At 40.1% G+C, this 16,739-nt stretch overlaps 1 protein-coding gene across 1 annotated transcript; it reads left to right on the top strand.

Moving 5' to 3' along the window:
* The first annotated feature begins 1,543 nt into the window (after positions 1-1,543).
* LOC142638708 (uncharacterized) lies at positions 1,544-5,734 on the top strand. Its single transcript, XM_075812770.1, has 7 exons — positions 1,544-1,623; positions 2,584-2,976; positions 3,093-3,265; positions 3,354-3,434; positions 3,949-4,024; positions 4,119-4,211; positions 5,254-5,734. Exons 2-7 carry the CDS (start codon positions 2,604-2,606, stop codon positions 5,412-5,414), a joined length of 957 nt encoding a protein of 318 aa, XP_075668885.1. The 5' UTR covers positions 1,544-1,623; positions 2,584-2,603; the 3' UTR covers positions 5,415-5,734.
* Positions 5,735-16,739: the final 11,005 nt, after the last annotated feature.

Here is a 16,739-nt window from a genome sequence, read left to right as displayed (position 1 = left end):
TTATTGGTGAATGTTTGTTAAAGTTTCCTGTAGAGAACAAATGATGTTTTCAAATAAGTCAACTTGACCCAGTACTCAACCATATGGTAAGTAAATGATGGTTTCGACAAGATTGATAGTTGCCCACAGATTTTCAACCTTCAAACCAGACCATTATCAGGCGGTTGGTAAGCTTGAGTTGCCAATATATCTCCCTCCGCCACTGCCACCGCCACCCTCACCCTTCCTCTAGTGGTTCATCTCCCTCATTCCAAGCCTCCATTTTTCCTCCCTTCTTTTGGAGTCTCACAAATTTGCAACTGTTGACACCTCTTTCTCTCTCTCTCTCAAGCTTCCATTTTTCCTCCCTTCTTCCTTTACCTATCTTCCTTGTCATTCGACTGTTAACCCCCACCCATCAAAACTACTGTATCCAACCATTGTTCTGAAAACTTGAGTGGTTCAATTAGTTTGAAAGGCAATAGGTTTCTCCCCCACCTGAAATGTTTGGGTTTAATGGTGAGTTTACTACCTATCTAATTTCGACTGGCCCATGAATAGCCTTAGCTAGGATCATTGGGTGAATGGTACGTGACTCTGAAGATTTCATTGGTGTAGAAAGTCATTGGTTGCCACAAAATGATCTTAGGTAGGCAAAGATGGACAATGAACAACTTTTAATTCACTTATTACTTTGTTTTTAAGAGAGAGAAAGAGCCTTAAGTAATTCCAAATTGAGTAGCCATAAAACATGTTGGTTTTCTATTATTTTCTATTTTTATTATGAGTTCTATTCTTTTCTCTATTTTTAGAAGAATGCTAGCCTACTTGTACCTTGTTGTCGGATAACGTTTTAATGGATAACATTTTAATATCACTATTTTTTTTATTTATAAACAAAAAAAATCTTGATGTTTTGCTTACAAAATGCTAAGCTACAATATTTGTTTCCTTTTTCAAAATAATTTAATCTTTAAAATATCAATTTCTAAAAGGACATCATTTACTAAATCAACCCCTAACTTTGAAACAAAAAGATACTAATTTTCATATTAGGATCTTCTAAAAATAAATTTTAGGATTATTTTAACAATTATTTTAACTCCTTTCAATCAAATTAAAAATAAATGGACAACAGCATTTTTAAATTTTGATAACAAAAATTCCTCAAAAACTCTAAAGAATTTTAGTTCATATTTTATAATATGCGGCAGAATAATAATTTTATACTAGTAGATTCTAGATAGCTCAATTGATAAATTTTCTTATAGTTAAATAAAAGATCTGAATATGAGGTATCTATTTTTTTTTTGTTACCTTAAAAAAGGAATTTTTTTTAAAATTTTTTATTAAAAATATATATATATATATTTATTTATTAGGAAAATACGATAATGTTTGAAGTTTCTAATCCACATTGCCTCCGAAGAAGGAAAAAAAAAAACACAGAAATATAACCGAACATTCTAGCTTATGAAAGTCAAGATTCGACTACACGTGTCGTTCTGCCACTCTCAAAACAACAGCTATATATACATTTCATTTCCCATTCATCAGAACAAACTAGAAACCAGAAACTAGGCCATTCTCGTTCCTTCTTCTCTCTCTCACATTCTTCATTCATTCATTCAATCGTCTTCCAAGGTAACTCTCTCTCTCTCTCTCTCTCTCTCTCTCTGTGCGTGTGTCTGTAGCAGTGCTGGGTTCTCGTAAGTTTAATTCCTTTCTTCCTTTGAATTCAAAAACATAACTTATTTTCTTTTCCTACATTTTCGAGAAACTTACTAATTACCATAGAGAGCATCACGTAGATTTTGGATGATAACATTGTTTCTTACTGTTTTCTCTCACGGTTATTTTTTTTTATCAAACATAGCAATAACACATTTCCATAAGTCTCTGTATATAATGCTTGTTACAAAGAGAAGGACCTGTAGTACAGTAATAAAAAAAAATGTTTCTTGAATTTGGCTGTTTTTGATTTGTTAGTTTATTAATTAACTTTGATAATCACTTTTGTTATCCTCATTTGTTGATGATGTGTCAGCCAATTATGTCTTTTGATTATCTGGGGTTGGGTTCTTGTATCATTCTTTTCTTTTTCACACTTTTTCTCAGCAGTGAAAGTGAAACTTAGCATAATAGCACAATCATTTGTTTATTTATGTTGAATATTTTTGTCTTTAGCATTCGATTTTGTCAGTTTGATGATAAATAAAATTCAGAGCTCTGTCTCAGAAATCAAATAGAGCTTAAAAGGCGATCTTAAAGATTCTGCTTATTGAAAAGTCATTCTTTTTGCAAACACCTGATTTGGCTGGTTTCATGATCATTTGTAATTGATTATTTTTCTTTATTTTAATACTATATCTCTCATATTTTTGTTCTTCCATGAACAATAACCCCTTGATTCAAGGTCAATATGCCACAAATTGCAAGCATTGGTAAATTGTTTTGTTAATTTTTTAGAAATGAAATTAGCACAGAATATGTTATTTTTCACCAATTCTTAACTTGGTTTGCCAACCAGGCAGATTTGTACTTGAAAGGCAGAGTTTTTTTTTGAATGTTAGTTGTTTCTTATTCTGGTTTTTTTTTTTTTAGAGGCATTGGCACAATACGATATGCAGAGGGGAAGAGAAGGTGAAGATAGTTTCTTTCAGCCGGATGACCTATTGGGTGGTTTCCAGGGCTTTGGATCCCGTAGAAGTATGATGCCGAGCCTTTTTGGAGATAGGGATCCGTTTGATGATCCCTTTTTCACTCGCCCCTTTGGAAGTTTGTTTGATTCTGGCATGTTTGGTTCAAGTGATCCAGCCAATGGTAAAGATCAGATCAATAGAGCCAAGGGAATAACAATAGAAGAATTAAACTCTGATGATGAGGAACAGAATGAGGAAGATGCAGGCACTGGGGCTGAGAAAGATGATCGTCAAAAGCATTCCCGGTCAGGCATTGAACCTTCTGTTGAGCTTCCAGATGATGATGATGCTGATGGTAATTGAACGTATTTGTTTTGTTTACTGGGACATTGTGAATTCTCTATTTTATCTTGGGATTTTTTTTTTTTTTTTTTTTTGTTTAATACTAATTGATAATGACTGCTGTGGTAGATTTCGTAGAGACAAAGAGCAAGGGTGTGACTTCTTGGAATGACAGTAACAAGGTTGAAGGAGCACATTCGGACGCCAGCAAGGTCAGCATGCAGACTCGTAGAGTCACATATGGTGGCGTTGATGGAGCATATTACTCTTCTACAAGAACTACACGGACAGGTGCTGATGGAGTAAGTAACTTTTTGAAGGGCTAGTTGATCCACTGTTTATTTTATTTATTTATTTATTTCTCGGTTTAATGCTGTGATTTTGAATCAGGTGGTGGTTGAGGAAACCAAGGAAGCAGATAGAACAACAGGTCAAGCTTCACACAGGATCTCTAGAGGAATTCATGATAAGGTAGCTGGGGTTACACAGTTAATTGGAGGACCATGATTACGACAGTTCTATTCCAAAAATCTCAATTTTAGGTTCATCAAGCTTTTGGAATAAATGATAAATAAAAAGAGAATATTTCTAATGGATAACCCATCCCTTTATCCATTGCTGGTGTCTGGTGCAGTGTGTGTTAGTGCACTTGGTCCTCAATTATTCTTTCCCCTACATGTATATTCTCATTATTTTGACTTGGGAGATTTAAAACCCAAGAATAAATTCCCTGAAATTTATAACAACCATTCACCTGCACAATTTTTGATCAAGATGTGATTGAGCTATATATGTTTTATCATACTGTCCTTAGTTGATCCATTTAATATATAACTTGACCTCATGTGGTTCACAGTCACTTAATTTCCTTCTTTAAGCCCTTGTGGATAAAAGTTGATGGATGAAAGCATAAGGAAATGGTCTCTATATTATTAGACATGGAAATGTAGCCATGTTGATTAAGATGGTTGCATTGCTTATGCAGGGTCACTCGGTTACAAAGAAGCTTAATTCAGATGGTAAGGTGGATACGTTGCAAACTTTACACAATTTAAATGAAGGTTTGTTCCTTCTATCTTTCATGATTATTTAGAGACAGATTGTGTTTTATGCCATTGTTCAGCCATAGGACTAATGTTTGGATGCTTATTTCAGACGAGCTTGCTGGTTTTGAAGAAGCATGGAAAGGTAATGTTAAGGGGAATTTTCCTGGCTGGGAATATGGATTTAATATGCATGGCAATGCAGGTAAATATTGTCTTTGTTTCTCATTGTAAATTTGTTGCAGTTAGATGATATTTATAGCCACAAAACAAAATCTAAGCTTTTTAGAGATTTCATTGTTTGAAATCTAGTGTTTGATTACACACGCTATAGGGAGAGGGAATTTTTAGGTCTTTAATCACTCTAATTTTTTATTGCATCACACTTTCACCCGTCATCCACCTCAATAGGTTGCTTCAGGTATGCATTACTGTGCTGTTCTGGAAATGTGGCTCAATTTAACTGAGCCTTTAAGCCCAACTAATTGTAATTATAGCTGGAAATGTAAAAAAATTTCATTTAGTTTTATAGGTACTTCTGAATAACTTGGCCATACTTAAATAGATGATTGATAAAAATAATTGGGAGCAGCAATCATTGGTATGTCTTAACCACCGGTCTTTACTACTAGATTCTACCCTAGTGTATATTCAAAATTAATTCCATTTCAATTGGGGGCTTTCGGGTAGTAGCATACACCAGAGGACCTATTTCTACTTATGTCAAGAAAGTTTAAGCTGTCTAAACTGTGAAACATAGGAGGTCATAATTGTCTGGAATCTAGGACTGCATGCTTGTCACTGTGTAATGTTGGAGGCGGTATATCCTGCACCCGGCATATATGCTGGGTGTCTCACACAGGGGCGGGCCCCACACACTGTGGGGCCCGCCCCTGTGTCTCACACCCGGCATATATGCCGGGTGCAAGATATAATTTTCGGTAATGTTGAGGGTCCTTTTGTTTATTTTAATTATCTTTAGGTACAAGATACAACTATTATAAAAGCCAATGATGAATGCTAAACTCTTGGTTATTACACGGTAATTTTGTGTTTTATGCAAAATTGCGAACCAAACTATGTGCTCATGCATTCCATTTGGTATCATGAATATTGAGGCATATAAAGCTGGAGATTAGAGAGTAACACATCCAAAACCCTTTCTTTTTTTAGTCTTCTTAGATTTTATGTGTATGGTGCATGAAGATGTAAAATATTACAGAGATACAATTTTTTGTATATTTTAGGTTCTAGTAGCCGCAAACAGGAGAAAGATGTTTGGGGAGGTTGGGCCCTCCCATCCATAGAACAGCCGTGGAAAGCCGAAGGAACAGGACCGAACAGTGAAGCCAGAAGCAATTCTTCTGCAAGGAGAACAAAAAAAGTTGTCAGAATCAATATAGAGTAAATTGCTTTACTAGGTAATGTTGGATTAGTTTCACTTATACATACCTACAAAAACGAGAGTTGAACTTTGTGCTGACCACCCCCAGTGTTTCTGCATGTTACCTGTGTTATTGTGTTAGCAATGATGTGTTTGGGTAAGAATAGTCGTGTCTAAAAGTTGTTGGTTAATTTACTTTTGTGACAAGATTTATATTGAAGTTCTAAAATATTCATTGTGAAATTGTAACTGTGTAAGTGCATGCTTGCGTTCATGCAAAGAACAATCTTTCCTTTTGTTTTGAGTTGATTCTTACCTTTACTGGGATTGACTTTAGATGAAAACCAATGTATATGGTGGTATTGGTTATGAATTAGATTATTATCGAGTTGTGTCTAATGATCATACTTTCTTTGTGCCAAGTGATTATCCTTTATTAGACAAGTTGAGTTGTGTAAAATGGGAATTGAGATCTGATACAATATCACTTTTAAGGGTTGAGATTGAAAGTTGAAAAGTTCATTTTTAATCTTGACTCTTATATCAAGAACTTTTTTTAACCTTTTAAATTTTGACATTGTTGATGTCTACTTTGGCAAGGAGGCCCAATAGTAGGAAGAAGCCCAACAATATAGTAGAAAAATAGTTAGTAAATTGAGAAGAAAACCATTAAGCTTGAATGACAAGAATAATGAATCACAGGCCTAGAAAATAGCAAATGGGCTTCAAAGAAAGTAAGCAGGCCTAAAGGAGCTCAGAAAAAGTAGTAAACTCATGGGAATTATGAGAAATAAAAAGCAAACAAGAATGGGCCAAGAGGCCCGAAGTAATGAATCAAGTGAGTAAGGGGTTGGTGGAAAGCCTATAAACTCCAAAAGTAAAAGATATGAAAATTTGGGTTGGGGAAGCTCAAAAGACTTAGCAAAAACCCATGGGAGTAAAGAATTGGAATGGATCGAGAATGTCCAAGGAAAGGAAATGGGCCGAGGATGCTCGAAAGAATGAGTCCGGAAGCAATGGAATGGGCCAAGGAAGCCTAAAATAGCATGAATACTAGCCCAATGATAATACTGGGCCACTGGAATTAGGCAAAGGAAAAGCATATAGTTGGCCCAAAAGAGGCCCAGCTAGCATGGGTCAAACAATAGCATAATAGGAATGATAGAATGGCATGGCAAAAGTGCTAGCGAATCCGCGGAAGGGGCAAAGAATGGATTAGAAAAGGAAAAACCTATAATTAAGCAAGGCCCAAGAAGGAAGTAAGACATAAAGGACGAAGTCTTAGGAAACCATTCACGCCACAAAAGGTCAAGAACGAGTAGTAGAATGTACAGACGAGCCTTCAAGTCATGACAAATGCATGAGCAATAGACAAGCCATGCACACATAAAAGTGGAGCACGCATAAAACTTAGGCACCACTAACCTGTACCCAGACAATACAGGAGTGGTGGGTCATGGGTTAGAGGTAAGAGAGGTTATGGTCTGACGGTAGGGAGAAGGAGAGAGCCTATTCTGGGGTTTTTGCTCAAACTCTTTTGGGGGAAATGTCCTGCTAAGATGACATACCACCCAAAAGAGGGAAAGATGAGTTGGAATTACTAGGTGCATGCCATAAGGGATAGTGAGAGAGAATGCTCACCCTTATCCGAATGGGAATGCCACGGTGAGCAAGTAAACAAAATAAGACTCCTTGTTTGGTAATGGGGTGTGGCATGGCCAGCACAGGTAAGTGGTGTTGGCTGGGCAGTTGACAGACCAATGGGTGGTCTGAAAGGACACCCACATCTAGACAAAAGCAGTTAAGGGATAAAATAGTAAAAACTCATTACGACAGGGAGTATAAAAGGATCCTCCACTATGCACAGGGGGAACAACGGAACAAGAACAACAGGAAGGCTGGAGAGAACATAACAACCCCATAAGAGAACAACAAAAAGAGAGAAAATAGGCTAATCCCTTCTCTTCCTCTGAAAGCCTACCCTCTAGTAAAGATTAAAGGATTTGAGCATAAGCCATTTAGGCCCATTTTTTCAAAGTGGGTGGCAGGATCCCCCTTGTGAGGTTGCCCACATTGAAGAAGTGGTTCCCCTCTTGGACTTAACTCCATAAGATAACCAAGCATGGCAGAATGACCATTCCTTCTTTCATTTTATCGATTAAGCATTGATGTTATTTTCCTTTTATTATTATCATCTTATTTATACTGCATTTATATTGTTGTACCGTTCTTTCGTTTATTTCATTTAGTATTCCTTGCTTTTCTGGCTAACAGTAAGCATATTTCCTTTTATTGTTGTTATATTATACCTGCCTGCCATAGCTCTTGTATAACAGCTTCCTCTGCCATAGGCATGTCACCGAAGTTCTAGTAAAGGGGTTTTAGTTTGTGCACAAGCCAGTTTAGGGTGTGTTGCAGTCAAGCTGGTCCTGACTCTCCTACCTAGAACCATTGGGCTATAATGCGACAGGAGAAAGCCCAGACCAAAGTTGCAAAAAGGCTCACCACATTTAAATTGGCGACTTCACTAAGGAGTTAGGAAAAAGACAGGGAAAGTAGACAAAAGCCCTTGCAAGCTATGCTCCTTAGATAAAAAAAACAACACAAAACATGAGTGTTGTGCCCTCACAGGTAGAGTCAAGGCCAACAACGCCTCACCAACACTAGCCCAACCAAGTGGAAGGTGTCAATAAAGCAAGGGCTGAACCTCAGCAATAGTAGAGGGCCCCCACTGATAAGGCCAACATTTTTATCGAAGTGTTGCGGTTATTGCAAAATTCACAGTAGCAGATGATTGAAGAAATTCGTCAAATGAAGGCAAACAAGATGAAGGAAAAAGGAAGCCAGCATGAACCAAAGCATGCAGTAGACAAAGAAGAGACCCCAGGCGGAGGTGCTTTGCAGAATACAGAATAGCGTTTTATGACTATGGCCAAAGTTGCAGTGCTCCTAGAGCAAGAAAGGGCCAGAGCGCCTAAGGAGAGGTTTTACGCGAGAAGACCTCCTTACCCACTAAGAATACTCAGCAAGCCATTCCTCGAGAGGTATGAGCCATAAGTTTTTGCATAATACGATGGCAGAAAAGGAAGAGTCGTCGAGCATGTGAGCAAGACGAGGACCTGTGTCTTCGAGAATTTTCCAAATTACTGAGTGACCGTGCGTACACCAGTTTGAAACCTAGATCAATCACAACATGGGATGACATGGTGGACGTATTTTGTACTAAATAATTTCACGAAGAAGAAATAGTGACACTCGCAACTTTGCAAGCAACCAAGCAAAGAAGCAGCGAAGATTTGATGGAATACATCAAAAGGTTCAGAGACATAGCACTTGATTGCAATGACCATTACGAAGAAAAGATGTTAGTAGAAATTTGTATGGGAAACATGATCAGGGAGTACAGAGCTGTTCTGGAAAACCTAGAAATCTCCTAGTTTGCATAGTTGTTGCAAAAAGCCCAATAGACCGCTCAATCAGTGAGGCCAAGTTCTAATAGAAAAACACTCAATAAGCTATGGTAGTATCCATTGATGAAAGAAATAGGCAGTTCGATGGGAGGGAGTACGATACTCCTCCGCCGCTACCATATACTCCAAAGGAGCTGGATGTGCTCCTAGATAAATGGAGCGCAGATGGAGTTTTTAAGCTTAACTAAGTTTCCGGAGAGCCCACCGAAGAATGGAGAGACCCGCGTTTCTGCCGTTTGCATAATTATGTGCAATATCCTACCGCAAAATACTGGTGCATCGAAGAATCAAAAAGGGACTCTAGAGCTATCCCAGCCAGAATTACAAAGAAACCTGCTCCTAAACCACAAGGGGAAAGGTGTAGCAGTGGTCGTCATTTGCGCAAACCTAGGAAAAGATGAGAAGAAAAGGCTGGTTCTGCTTGCCGCATCAATTACCACCTTGCAAAAAAGTTCCAAGTTCAAGAACTTGTTTGATCAGTTAGGGCTCACACTAAATGAGCAAAGGATAGCTATAGAGGCCTTGGTAGGCATTGCCTCTAGGGCAGGAATAAAATGTTTGACAGCAGAAGTCACAAATGATAGAGCCCTCTTACAGGAGGCAAATGAGATCACTTTCAGTGATGAAGATATAGAAGTAGGGTACTTGGATCATAGAAGGCCCATTTACTTAGCAGCATCCATAAATCAAATCCCCATCAGGAGAGCATTGGTGGGCACGGAGGCTTTTGTAAACCTAGTCCCGCTGAATACCTTACGAGTAGCAAGAATTTCAGAAAGAAAGATTCAGGGATGCCCAATGGAAGTAACAAGATGTGGGGGAAGAGGCGAATACACCACAAGCCACATTCAATTGTGGTTGTAAGTGGGACGAATAGCCTCTTTGGCCTGCTTCCACATGGTGAAAACGGAGGTCTTGTACCACGTGCCATTGGGAAGACCATGGTTGCACAAGCACCAATTGGTTCCATCCATTTATCATCAGTGCATAAACGGAAGGTTGAAAGGCAGGATGATACGAATAGCGGCGAACCCATTGCTCTTTGAGCAAGTGAAGGCTCATCTGGTAGAGACTACGTTCTACGATGAGTGGGTGCCACAGGGAGAAATATTAGTGTCAAAATCACAAGGCACCTTTGTGCCTAGGTGGGAAGACGTTCAAGACAACCCAGAGCCCGATCTAAGTTGACTATTGATGCAGAAGAAGAAAAGGAAAGAAGTACCCGCTTTGGAATCAAATGATGCACTGCAATGTGCCAGGGTTTGGACCTTGATGGCAAAATCGTCTTACAAGTTATGAAGGTGCGTAGTGCCCACGTATGATATATAAGAGGGCCCTAGACAAGGACCACAACATAAAAGCTCAGTGTGCTACGTGGCTCAAGAAAGTTCGGAAGAAGGGAGTAATATGGAGAAAGAGGAGGAAATTACAGCAGACTAGGAAACGCAAGTAGCAATAGAAGAAAGGTTGGAAGAAGTTGATCTAGGAACTACTCCATAGGAGCTAAGGCTCTTCTCAATTAGTTCAAAATTATCAAAGGAAGAAAAGTCAGAATTAATATCTTTGCTGAAAGAATTCAAGGATGTTTTTGCGTGGGATTATAGCGAGATACCTGGGTTGGACCTCGGACTAGTGGTGCATATGCTAAATGTGGATCCTTGGCTTAGCCTGCCAGAGTGTTCCACACTGACATTGAAGAGCAAATAGTAAAGGAGGTGCAGAAGTTGCTGGCCGTAGGTTTCATTTAGCCTATCCAGCATCTACGCTGGTTGTCCAACATTGTGCCAGTAAAAAATAAAAATGAGTAGATAAGGTGTTGTGTAGATTTCAGAAATCTCAATAGAGCTTGCCCAAAATATAAATTCCCGTTGCCGAACATGGACTTGTTGATAGACTCTGCAGCAGGAAACGCCATGTTTTCATTCATGGACGAGTTCAGCGGATACAATCAAATCCGAATGGCGCTGAAGGACACGGAGAAAATTGCTTTTAGGACACCCATAGACAATTTCTACTATACTATGTTGCCTTTCGGGTTGAAAAATGCAGGCACAACCTACCAACGCACCATGACAGTCATATTCCATGACATGATGCACTAAGAGCTAGAAGACTATGGATGACATAGTTATGAAGTCAAAAAGAAGAGAAGATCATGTCCGAATATTGAGAAAGGTGTTTGAAAGGTGTCGGACCTTCAAGTTAAGAATGAATCCCCTCAAATGTGCCTTTAGGGTATCTTCTGGGAAATTTTTGGGTTTCCTGGTCCACAGCAAGGGAATAGATGTGGACCTAGCCAAAGCCACAGTCACAACAACCATGAAACTGCTTGCTACGGTGAAAGAACTGAAGAGTTTTTTTGGGAAAGTCTCATACATTCAAAGGTTTATCCTTCGTTTAGCATCAATCACTTTGGCCTTCATTAAGTTACTCAAGAAAGGTCAAAGTTTCGAATGGGGAAAAGCATAGCATACAACCTTCAAGAGGTTACAATAGATTATGACGAACTTTCCCACAGTGCAAGCCCCAATCCGTAAAATGCCACTACTGCTCTACTTAGCCACTAGCTCGTATTCAATAGGCGCATTGATCGCCCAAGAGGATGGAAGCGGTGTTGAGCAACCAGTCTACTATATCGACGAATCATTGACTGCTCATTCAAGAGACACGGGAATAGTCCGATATCAGGAAGGGGACGAGGCCATAACACTCATTCACATTGGAATTTCCTTGCTCAAACAATACCGCAGAATATAAGGCTTATCTTATTGGGCTAGCTATAGCCCTCGAAATGGGAGTTAAGCATTTAAAAGTGATAAGAGACTCCAACCTAGTGGTTTGCCAGACCAAAGGAAGCTTCTCTTTGAAGGAGCCCAGCTTAGCCCCGTACAGGACAATGTCCTAGAAGATGGAGGAAAAATTCTCAACATTTGACTTAAAGCATACTTTGAGGAGAGAAAATCGGTACACAGACGCATTGACAACATTGGGGTCACAAATAGCATTCAAAGGAAGGAACACCATGATAGAAGTCAGCAAGCGGAAGGAGTCCATTATTGATATGCTAAAGGAGTGATTCCAAGAAGAAAGATGTGAAGAAGATTGGAGGATTCCCGTAAAGGAGGCCTTGGTGAAAGAAGAAGATATGGCAGATGTAAGGACCAAAAATTCTATCAACCCAAGCCCACTTAGAATGGTGAGCTTGTAGGGTTCAACTTAGGCCCAAATCAATTAATTTGTTAGAGAGGGAATCAAACAACGAGAGAGGGCTTAACCCAAGGATGAGAATAAGGGAAAAAGGCCTCGTTTCATAAAATATGTAGGTTAGTGTATTAATACAGGCTTGCCCGAGAAGGCCAAAACTACATAGAGAAATATATTATTCAGGTTCTTCTCTCAATGGTCTTTTCTTTCTTTTTTTGAATCCCTTCTTTGAAAATCTTCTTTTCCTTATATACTCTCCCCTACTTCACATCTTGACCATCCATCCCTTTCTAACCAGCCTCCTCTCATGACACTTATCCCTTTCTTAATATGAAGAAGGTGGTGGAAGGAGTCTGCTTAGCTGTGACTTGCAATGTTCAGGTCACTTCCTCATCAATACAGCTGATAAAACTGTTGCCCACCATTTAATGCGGTCAAGAGGTTAGATGTAGAGTATTCAATGCAGAGGCTACAGGCTACCTCAAATTAGAAACTTCCCTCATGATCTCTGATTCCCACTTGGTACGCCTCAGAGTCCTTTTGACTTATCTCTTCGCTTCCCCGAGCAACCCTCCTATTCGGGCCCATAGCTCGTGGCATTCCTACCCCACATTACGACTCTTCAACTTCACCTTCAGTCCTCGGGCACCCACAGCAAAATTGAAGGATTTGAAAGATTACGCCCTGGTGAAAAGAGAACTGTACCGCAGGATGCTAAGAGGAATCTTGTCGAGATGTGTGGGGCAAGAGGAGGCCCAAAGAAAGTTGAGGGAAGTACATAACAGAACTTGTGGGTTCTGCGGAGAAGTCAGCCTTTACTGCAGACTCTAAAGGGCGGGTTTCTATTGGCTAAGCATGGGTAAGGACGCTGACCAAGTTCAAACCCAATGCAAGGCCTGTCAGCTTACAGCAAAAAGGGAGGAAAGTTATGTTGTTTTCATTAGTGAGGATTGGAGGAACCTGTTTGTGCAGTACTTGGCAGAGGGCATCCTACTGCAGAAACATGGTGAAAGGTATAAGCTTAAAAGGTTGGCAACACGCTAGCTTTTGCATGATGGAGTCCTTTTCAAGAAAGGGTTTGATGAAGACCCGTTACGATATTTGGGTCCCAAAGAAGCAAGGGAAATGATAAAGGAGATACATGTAGGAGAATGCGAAAAGCACCAAGGAAAGAAAAAGTTGTACAGATGCCTGCTACAGATAGGTTATTACTGGCCCACCATGAAAAAAGACACAACAAAATTTGTGAAGAAGTGTCACAACTGCCAAGTACAAGCCAACTTAATTCACATTCACCTACAGAACTTACATAGCATGGTTACACCATAGCCCTTCCACACTTAGGGGCTTGATTTGGTGGGACTAGTTAATCCATCATCGCGTGGGTACATATAGATCCTAGTGGCTACGGAGTATTTTACCAAATGGGCAGAAGTGATACCACTCCGTAAGGCCACAGGGGGACAGTGACAAATTTTATCAAGGAAAACATAATTGTTAGCTTCGGAGTACCCCACAGGATCATCAGCGACAATGGCTCGCCCTTTGTCAATAGCGAGGTGAGAAAGATGCTAGAGTTTTACCAAATCCAACACCACCGGTCATCGCCCTATTACCCTTAAGGGAATGGGCAGGCAAAGACAACAAATAAGACCCTCATAAATATTATCAGCAAGATTAGCCAAGAATACACTAGGGGATTGGCGACGCACTTGCTAGACGCCCTTTGGGCTTACCAAAACTCACTAAAGTTAGCCACAGGGTTTTCACCCTTTTCTTTTGTCTACGAAACAGAGGTGATGAGTCTAGCAGAAGTAATGACTCCCTCTTTGAGAGTCATGCAAATGCGGAAAAAAGAAAAGAAGAAAGAAGTTATTGCGGCAGAAAGGTGTGAAGACCTAGAGGGGCTAGACGAGAAAAGGGAAAAGGCTCAAGAACTCAGCCGCAGATACAGACAAAGAATGATTGAAGCATATGGCAGGATAACTAGAGAAAAAGTGTTTTCAAAAGGGCAACTCGTATTAAAGGCAACAGACCATCTCAGGCGAGGTATGGCAGGACCATTTAAGTTATCACCAAAATGGGAGGGACCCCTTATGATAAGAGAAGCACACGCAAGTGGGTATTATCAATTGGCCCAGGTGGATGGCAAGGATTTAATGGACCCCATCAATGACAAATGGCTAAAACGATATTATGCTTGAGAAAGAAAAGCATTATGTAGTTGTCTCTTTTTTAGTTAGTTGCTTATTTTCATTTTTTTCCTTTCCTCCAAGGGACCATGTCACAAGAAGATATTGTAGCATGCTTCTATTCAGAATGTAATGAAAAAAAAAAAAAAAACTACGAAGTATTAGCAAAAGAAAGCACATTGTATCATAGTCATAGCAGTACTTGTAGCAAAAGCAGTAGCAAATGTAGTATTAAAGTTTACAAACCCAAACTATAACAGTCATGGTAGACTTGCTAAATAAGTACTATAAGAAATAAAAAGTGTGCTAGATAGGGAAATAAGGGAAAGGAAACAAATGGGAAACTACATAATCTCAACGAAGTCCAGAAATGAGTCTGATCTCCAAAACGATTGGATCTAGCAACACTAAAAAGAAGGCACTCGCGACGTCCTTCCAAGTCTGCCACCTCCTTCTTCAAAGCCTCAATGTGTGTATCAATGGCATCCATAGCAGGCTGAACCTTCCTCGTGAAGAAGGCTTGGGCAATCTCACACCAGTGGTCCAACATGAACTCTACAGCAAAGCCCACTCTGATAAACTCTTGGACCGCAACCCTCCACTGCAAGATCCTCTTGACGGAAACAATATCGATGAAGTTGTGCCCAATGTCATTCATCACACTCCCCAACAACTTCAAGAAATGCTCCCTTGCAGAACGACCAAGAAGAAATCCATGCATGAAGTCCCCACGACTCTTATAGACTACCTCCAAATGAGAAGCACACTCTCCAGGAACCTTGAAGTCGCGAAAGTCAACATAAGGAGATCCAGCACCCTAGAAGTCTGCAGGATCAATATCATTAACCTCGGGCTAGTCAAAGCGAGTGAAGAAGGCCATAACCTCGCTCACAGTATCTGGAACTGTAGCAGAACTGCTGCCCACCTCAAACTGAGAAGGTGCAATAAGAATCGGACCTAAAAGAAGATATGGAACGCGGTATAAGGAATGGATAAAAAATAAATGGAACGAATTTGCAATAAAGATAAGGAAGGAGATGGAAGAAAGAAAACATAGCAGGACCCATAGAAATAGAGGTTATGGGTGTGGCAGAAATAGGTGTTATAGGTGTGGCAGAAGCAGGTGCTGTAGGAGTGGCAGAAACAGGTGCCGTAGGTGTGGCAGAAATAGGTGCTGCAGGTGTGGTAGGAATGAGGGCTGTAGGCATCGTTGTGTCTACTGCAGTCTCAGGCTCTTCAGGAATTTTTGTAATCAGAAGAATGAAGATGCAAAATAAATAAAGATTGCATTAGAAAGTCATGCAGCTATAAAGGATGGCAACGATAAAAGAAAAAGAAAAAAGATGGCAACGATAAAAGAAAAAGAAAAAAGATGGCAACGATAAAGGATGGAGAGAAAACCTAACAAGTGTAAGGGATAAGTACCCATAGCCTCGGTCTCGTGCTCATTACTATCCTCCTCGTCAGAATCAGAGACCCTCTTCTTCATGGTAGGCTCATCATCAGAATCCTTAAGAACTTCCTCAAATCCCTCATTAGAAGACAAGTCTGCATCAAGCCCACGAGTGGCAGAGCTAGGAATGGATGAGGGAGTAACCATTAGAGAAGAGCTATCCTTCACGGCCTGAGATAAAGCCACAAAAGGATCGCTGGTCAAGATAACAAGAGGTGTAGCAGGGGAGGCAATCTCAGTCTGGGAAGCAACCGGAGGAGTAACTCCCTTCTAGGGAGTATGAGTCTTGACAGGAATGGAAGCAGGCTTATTGACCCTCTCGGTCTGGGAACCATAGGTCCAGGTTCAGTGGAAGGGATAGAGGTCTCGTCAAGAACCCCCTGTGTAGTAGCAGGAGCAGCAAAAGTCATGGCCTCAACCACCACATCGGCCCCATCGAAGAAACCCTTCATTGGTGTGCCAATGGCAATAGGAACCTCCTCAGTTGTGGGGTGATAGATGGAGATGGTCTCGGGCTCAGCCTGAAGAACACAAAAATAGAGAGAAAGGAACGCATGATAAGTGGAGATGCATACATATATATATATATATATATATATATATATATATATATATATATACACACACACAAAAAGAAAAGGAGAGAGAGAAATAAGGCACATGATGACACATGGCAATGAGAGCACATGCAAAAGGCGGGAGAGAAAGACATACCTCCACATCGAGCTCATTAAGCAATATGGGGCAGGTGGCAGAAGTATCCTCCTTGTGCTTAGACTGCAAAAAAAAAGGGGGGGGGGACAAAAGGAAGAAATAAATAAACATGTATATAAGGTTAGCCACAGAAAAGCCCTATAAATAAGAAAAATAGAGAGGAAGTAAAATTAGAGATAACATACTCTCTTCTCAGTGATGGTAGACGAAGGAGGGGGAGATGTCTTCCTCTTGCTGCCTCGGGTCTTGCTAGAAGGAGGAGCATCAACAGATGGTCGCGGAGCAACGTGCCTAGACTTGCTTGCAGTAAGGTGCC

Source organism: Castanea sativa, chromosome 6, assembly GCF_040712315.1.
Source record: "Castanea sativa cultivar Marrone di Chiusa Pesio chromosome 6, ASM4071231v1".
NCBI lineage: Eukaryota > Viridiplantae > Streptophyta > Magnoliopsida > Fagales > Fagaceae > Castanea > Castanea sativa.
Note: the sequence above shows the minus strand (reverse complement) of the source record. Positions and strands in the feature narration are given on the sequence as shown.